At 40.2% G+C, this 7782-nt stretch overlaps 1 protein-coding gene across 1 annotated transcript; it reads left to right on the top strand.

The window, feature by feature from the left end:
• The first annotated feature begins 513 nt into the window (after window positions 1-513).
• On the top strand, window positions 514-6996 carry LOC142313322 (calcium homeostasis modulator protein 1-like). Its single transcript, XM_075352322.1, has 2 exons — window positions 514-1062; window positions 6526-6996. Exons 1-2 carry the CDS (start codon window positions 514-516, stop codon window positions 6994-6996), a joined length of 1020 nt encoding a protein of 339 aa, XP_075208437.1.
• Window positions 6997-7782: the final 786 nt, after the last annotated feature.

The following is a 7782-nucleotide window of genomic DNA, read 5'->3' as shown; positions in this document are numbered from 1 at the left end:
TGGTAATTCTGCAATCCTTATGTTTTACCCTGCAGAATAAAATTGTTTACTAATTGCTTTCTATGAAAACAAAATGACAGCTGAGTAGAAAGGAAAAAACAAGTTATTCTGCAGCCGGGTCTGTGCTCTCTGGGCAGTGATGAGGTGACATGATTGTCAGCTAGCTCCATCTAGTTTTTGCATAGGTGTGTTGAAGGTTGGGTCTCCGTCTGTGGGAGGGAAGACGTCACCGAAGCATATGCAAACAACTTTACATGTAATAGATTTCAGAGAAAAGCCGAGACTGTAGAAGAGACTAAACCAAATATATTTTCTACAATCACAAATATATATTTTTTAATAAACCATCAAGCTGAATGGATTGGCAGCAGACAAGCTTTTAGAAGAATAGAAAGGACAAAAGACGTGCGAATAGGTGAAAGATTCCATCTTCCAACAATCGCCCCATCCAAGGTGTGAAGGATCATATCAAGGCCAGTAATTCATTAGTGTGAGAAACAGAAAAGCCTAAGGATGGATAAATTTCGTATGATCTTCCAATTTCTCCAAGCCAACCAGGAATCATTCATGAATGGAATATGTGGTATTATGGCACTTGCGAGCGCCCAGCTATACACAACGTTTGACTTCAACTGTCCATGCCTTCCAAGCTACAACATGTCTTACGCCATGGGAGTTTTGTGTGTGCCGCCAATTGTATTATTTTTACTTGGATTTGTTATGAACAATAACGTTTCGATGCTGGCAGAAGAATGGAAGAGACCGACGGGCATGAGGCAAAAGGACTCGGCTGTACTGCGCTACATGTTCTGCTCAATGACACAACGTGCGCTAATTGCCCCTGCTGTATGGATCTCGGTGTCCTTATTACATGGCGAATGCTTCATATGTGCTTTTAGCACGTCAGTACCCATTGATAAACTGGGAAACATAACAGGAATCACCCTGTCTGAGAAAGAAATTAAGCGAATACTTGCCAGGATCCCCTGCAAAGACATTTATGATGGACATCACATCATACCGCAAGAGGTGGCGTCAAGATATCTGCGCTGTATCTCACAGGTAAGACATATAAAATTATAAGGGTTCTCATTTTATATAGTTTTTCCTTCCTAATATACAATAATTTTTACTGGAACGTGAAAAAGTAATATATAATATACAAAGACAATATTCTATGCAATTCTAAGTCATGTTTTATAAAGTGGGCATTAAGAGGAATAATGGTTACAAAACAGTATATGCCCCATATACTAAATACTGTATGGGATATGCAGAGCAATATGTGTAAATAGATGGAAAATCTGTGAGCAACCCTATAAAGACAGGAAATCTATAGGAGGCAGATATTGGGCAATTATATGCTATGATCAAATTACAAATATATTGCATTCACTGTTCGGGAACTTCCATTTTTGGGGTACATAATGTCCACTTCTGGGTTTAGGATGGATCCTTCTAAGTTACAGGCTAAATTAAAATGGCATCGTCCCTTAAAGAGAATTTGTCACCAGGTTTTTGCTACCCCATCTGAGAGCTTCATAATGTAGAGACAGAGACCCTGATTCCAGTGATGTGTGTGTCTTTTAGGGGAAACAACCACATCTGGGACTGCACGATGGGTTGTGTCTGAGACTGAAAATTAGCTCTATTGAAGTGAACAGGGCTGAGATGCAATACCACATACAACCTGTAAACAGGGGTAGTGCTGTTTTCTGAAAAAAAGCCTCAATGCTTTCTTAATCTTTGGCAACACCTTTAAATGGACTCTTTCACCAGGTTTTTTTCCACCTAATCTGAGAGTAGTATAATGAAGGAAAATATATCCTGATTCCAGCGATGTGTCCCTTACTGAGCTGTTTGCAGTCATTTTGATAAAATCAATGTTTTCTCTGCTGCAGAACTAGCAGTTATACAGAGATCATGAATATGCTGGACTACCTGCAGCACGCCAAGTAGTACTCTAATGATAATCTGCTGCTGATTAAACCATGATTTTATCAAAACTACACTAAACAGCCCAGTAAGGGACACATCGCTGGAATCAGGATATATTTTCCTTCATTATACTGCTCTCAGATTAGGTGGAAAAAAAACCTGGTGAAAGAGTCCATTTAAAGGTGTTGCCAAAGATTAAGAAAGTATTGAGGCTTTTTTTAGAAAACAGCACCACCCCTGTTTACAGGTTGTATGTGGTATTGCATCTCAGCCCTGTTCACTTCAATAGAGCTAATTTGCAGTCTCAGACACAACCCATCGTGCAGTCCCAGATGTGGTTGTTTCCCCTAAAAGAATGCAGCCATATTAGTATAGGGCTGTATTCAGATGTCAGGAATTTTTACTTTTCTCACTTTTTTACAAAAAAAAACTACAAACATTTTGAATCAGTTTTCAGTCTATTTTTACCATCAGAGTTTCACCACTTTTATGTGTGGATGAGAAGGTTTCTCAAGCTTCTTCTATCAAACATGAAGATTGGGACACGCTGGGATGTGATTGGGATGATATCCGAGTGCTGTCCAAGGTTTTTACAGACACATAGGGCCTGATTCATCAGTATTTAGGCATAAAAAGCATTGAAAAGTCATATAATTTTAGTGTAACCGATGGATGTGCTAAAATTATGAGACTTTTAGCATTCTCACGCAATCAAAGTGGGTAGAGCTGGGGTGGGACAGGCACATGGAGCCCCCACTTGTCAAACTGATGACGAGTTGTGACGTTTGCTGTGTCACAAATCTTACTCCAGCAGTGACTGGAGTAGGACTTACTATGCCACAGTGCACTCAGAGGTGTACACTACTCATCCAGCCCTTCTGAATCATGAAGAGGCATAAGTGCTTGATTCCAGCCCAACTTCTGTTAAGATCTGGCCCATAGACTTACATTGGTCAGTTAGATTTATGACTTTGATAAAAATCAGACATATCTCCATGCACTGGTGGACACAGACAGAAAAAGGCCTTTGTGCAAGAACAGTATATGGGCCTTTTCAGTCCAATAACTCATCAAAATTTACAATTTCACCTGTTTTAGAAGTAGACTGGGCCCCTGACCTCTTGGGCCCCTGTCTTCTCCATGGGGTAGGTCATCAGTATCAAATCAGCGGAAGCCAGATATAAACAGTCGAGGATCTGAACAGCACAGATTCATCAAATGTTTAATGATCGCTGACGGGTAATATTATTAGCTCTTATGTAAAGTGAACCTGTCAGGTCCCTTGTGTACTCAGACCCACGAGCAGTTCTGGGTGCATATTGCTAATCCCTGCCTAACCGTCCCTGTATACACTAGCATAGATAAAGGGATCTTTAGAAAAAGGAATTTCTAAAGATACTTTATGATATGCTAATGAGCGCAGGGACTAGTCGCAAGGGCGTTACGTCCCCCGACTAGTCCACCCTCTTAGCATGTTATTGCACCCATAGGGGTGTCCTAATATGCTATTCAATGCCCATTTCTCAGCGTCATTGGTGGAGATGCGCATACCTGTGTCCGTGTCACCGTGTCCACTATGTGGGAGTGGACCCGTGGAAGCCTAATTGGTAGGCAAAACGGCCGTAGTCCTCTGTGAGGGACTCGCATCCAGGTCTCCTCTCGTCTATTTTACTCTGCACCTTTTTATGGAATAAAACTTCATCGGCACAGCATTTGGAGTGCGGTCTGTTTTTCCTGACCTTGGATAAAAAACAGATCATGCTAAACTCATTTTTTTTCAAAAAAGTTGTGTTCGCACAACTTTTTTGCCAACAGATTGTAGCTGCATACATTCTATTGGATAATTACTGGACATGTGAGCTCAGCAGTAAGTAGGTTTCACACAGCGCAGACAGCAAAGGGGACATTACTCTGCACCAGTCTTTCTGAATCATTGCCATTCGCACCCTGTAATATTAACAAAAAATGACATTCCTTTTATCCACAAGATCATCATGGTCTAATTTAAAACAAAAATAAAATACAAGACTCAGTTGTTCACATGTTTCTGGTCACTTATTACATTGTATTGGATGGGACATATAAAGATCCCATTTCTACATTTTATGGGATGCCAAGTAGAGATGAGCAAATATTTTGTAAAATTCTAATTCTCCTTCTTCACAGAATTTTTCTAAAAAATTTGACTTGCAGCAAATCGATTTGCAGTGAATCGACAAGTACTCCACTGGCCCTGAAAAGACTGTATCCAACCCCTTTCAAGCTCTTAAAGCAAACATAGCTTTAGTGATGTCACCATGACCTCAACATATATGTCTATGAGTAAACGGATGGCAAATGGTTTTCACAACTGTGCATCCCAAACTGGCCAAAGAATTTTATTCACTTTTAGCTATGACATCCTCTTATTATCCAGACTCGTTCCAAAATGGCTGCTGAATTCCCTGCCTTGGTTTTTATACAGGCTATGATAGTCCTTCCTAATTGTCTATGCTGCATTTCCTGCCTTGGCTTATATACAGGCTATGATAGTCATTCTTGATTGGCTAAGCTGCATTCCCAGCCTTGGCTTTTAAACAGGCTATGACAGTCCTTCCTGAATGTCTATGCTCCATTCCCTACCTTGGCTTTTATAAAGGCTATAATAGTCCTTCCTGATTGGCTATGCTGCATTCCCTGCCTTGGCTTTTTCACAGGCTATGATAGTCCTTCCTGATAGGCTGTGCTTTACCATGTGACATGACAGCTGCAAAGCATTATGCAGTGACTATTATATGGGAAATGCCTGAGAGGTTACAGCTTACTCCAGTGAAAATAGCTGTTTCCTGTTGGTGCGAGGAGTGTTACCTGGGAGATGCTTTCACAATTTTTTAATGCTAGTGCAGTGCCCAAATCACTGGCGGACACAGATAGAAGAGGGCCCCTGTGCAAGGACAGTATATGGCCACTTTTCAGTCCAATAACTCATCAAAGTGCCCAATTCAACCTGCTTTGGAAGTAGAAATGGGCCCCTCAGCCTCTTGGGTCCCTGTGCGGCTGAACAGGTTGCACCAATGATATGTTCATACCTGGCCTAAACTAAGGAAGGCCTGTGCCATACCACAAGGATATAAGAAATAGACTGATGGCACATCCTACCTTTCTAATGTGAACAGGTGCAATCTGAAAATGAAACACAGTAACAAAATGGAGACAGTTGCACTCTTTAGTGCTAAGATATGTGGAACAATGAATATGAGAATATAGACTTGCATAACTGCTATGAAAAACATGCAAAAATTTAGATACTTAGCCCACAAAATTGGCCAGTTTTATGTGAGCCCAACAGCCAGCAGTAAGGCTACCTCTTTTTGTTGGGTCCCTATCAAACTAATGCCTCTCTTTGGGTTAATAAAACCTTTTAATTTATGGCCAGACAGGAACCTGCAAATGGAAAATTAAAATTGCTTAAAACTGAAGAGCAGGATTGCTCAATCAGAAGGCGTGACTCTGTAATCTAAGAAAAAGACTGATGGCACATCCTATTTTTCTAATGTGAACGGGTATAAACTGAACATGAACATAGTAATAAAAAGGAAACAGTTGCACTCTGTAGTGCTAAGATATGTGGAACAATAAAGTTCATAGGAACTCAACAAAAATGATGTCACCTTGTCGTTGGCTTTTGGGCTTGCAAAAGATTGGCTTTTTTTGTGTGCTAAGCATCTCAATTTTTTACATGCTTTTTTTCATAGCAGTAGTGCAGGTCTATATTCCTATATTCATTGTTCCACATATCATAGCACTGCAGTATGCAACTGTCTCCTTTTTCATACCACAGGATATAACTGCTGTCTGGGTTGTCTTATTAGTAAAGGTGTTACCAAAAGGTACTCATAAACATGATCAGCTACTATTTGACCCACTACGCAAGTTCCTGCAGCACAAGTCTCTTTATTAATTTTTCTATAAACTAAACTAAAAAAATCTGTCACACTGCTCGAAGTCGTGGCCTGGAGTAGTACAGCAAAGCCACCACAAGGTGGCAGCAGAGTAACATCACGCTATACTAAGACGTGACCAGAAGTAGTACATCGAAGTCACCACAAGGTGGCAGCAGAGTAGTCAGAGAGCCGAGTCAACAATGGGAAGTCAAATCAATATACGAGGGGTGAACAAACTCAGAGTCAAAAACAAGCAAAGGGGTCAGGAGCCAAACGGTATTCGATAAAGCAGAAGGGAGAGTCAGAGCCAAGTTAGGGACGGGAGCATAAGTCAAGGAGCGGGAAGTCCAAACTATAAACAGAGGTATGATGAGCGGGATGGGGCAAGGAGAGGACAGACAGACACAGGTTAGGTGGGAAAGGGTGAGCGGCAGGACAAATCACCAGAGCCACCTACAAACACTATGAGACATAGACTATATCAGGTGCTGAACAAGAGGTGCAGCACCCAGATATAGAGTCCCAAAAACCGGAACGAGACAGGGAGAGATTAATCCCTGACATGACCAGGCCGGAGCTAGAAGATACCACAGCGGCAGATACCGGCCTGGATCATGACAGAAACTAAATTCAATCAAGTAACTTTCTCTTTCCATTCTTGTAGGCATTTGGCTGGACCTTCATCCTACTGATGACCTTTTTGGCCTTTCTCGTGAGAGCCATCCGTCCCTGCTTTACACAAGCTGCTTTTCTGAAAACCAAATACTGGTCTCACTACATTGACATAGAAAGGAAACTATTCGATGAGACCTGCACAGAACACGCCAAAAGCTTTGCAAAATTGTGCATTCAGCAATTCTTCGAGAACATCAATCGAGATTTTAACATGGGGCATTCACATATATTGGAGAAATTGGAGAAAACACCGGAGCAAGAAGAAATGGATAAACTCCTAGGAGTCACCAGCCAAGGAACAATGAACACTCTTCTTAAGAACTGGCACAGATGTAAGCCCTCTCTAAACCTGAATTCATATGAGCATCAAAATGGAAACGGATGTATTAAAAATGATGAACAGATGAATAATCTAAACGGACCCAAGAAGGAAGTCGTTATGTACTACAGCAAAGTATAACAAAGGAAAAATGGAAATAAATGGATTTTAAATTGGCGTATAAGCTGCGGACAAAAATGCTGCCTTGGAGACCATTAAAAAATAAGATAAGGGGAAAAAAAGTCCTACAGCAACAAAGATATTGAAGCCTATTGTTATGGTTTATAGATACATACTGATACTGTGTACATGCTGGAAAGAAGTCACGAGAGAGGTTCTGCAGCAGCTGCAAAACTTGACAATCATTGTTCACCAATTCTTCATGACATGATTTGGGATCTTAGAGCAAGACACAAGTTTCAGAGGCAAGATCTGCCATTATTAGTGGAACCTCGAAGACTTTGTAAAACGTTTGAGCCATTACATTCAATGGTCTTCCAAGGAATAACTATAAAATGAGAAATATTTGTATCAGTATTACTGAGAGAGAGCATTTTACTTTGTGAAATAAGACGTTTTGTGACTTTTTATATTCTGATCATTGGTGCCTGAACTAATTAATGTTTTTTTTTATTTCACTGGAAAAAAAAACTATGAAGGATTTTCAGTTACAAATTCTATAATAAAACTCTAAATATATAATAACAGCAAAACAAACAATGTTCTAAATGAGCCACAAGTTGTGTTTATCTTGTGTCGCACTGTATTATTAAACAAATATATTTATTCTACGATATAATAACTTTTGGTTATGCGCAGATTAAACAAAATTGCAGCCGGATGTGATTATGCCCGTATTGTTTTGTTTACAGCTCTCAATTATACTGGGAATTAAAAGTAAAAGCCTCAATGGTTGCTATAGACAAA

This window comes from Anomaloglossus baeobatrachus, chromosome 5, assembly GCF_048569485.1.
Source record: "Anomaloglossus baeobatrachus isolate aAnoBae1 chromosome 5, aAnoBae1.hap1, whole genome shotgun sequence".
Lineage (NCBI taxonomy): Eukaryota > Metazoa > Chordata > Amphibia > Anura > Aromobatidae > Anomaloglossus > Anomaloglossus baeobatrachus.
The sequence above is the reverse complement of the archived record's forward strand: the minus strand, read 5'-3'. Positions and strand labels throughout refer to the sequence as shown.

Coding starts and splice junctions, on each gene's coding strand:
- LOC142313322 (XM_075352322.1), top strand. CDS start 514: ATGGATAAATTTCGTATGATCTTCCAATTTCTCCAAGCCAACCAGGAA. Junction 1,063..6,525: donor ATCTGCGCTGTATCTCACAG/GTAAGACATATA, acceptor CCATTCTTGTAG/GCATTTGGCTGGACCTTCAT.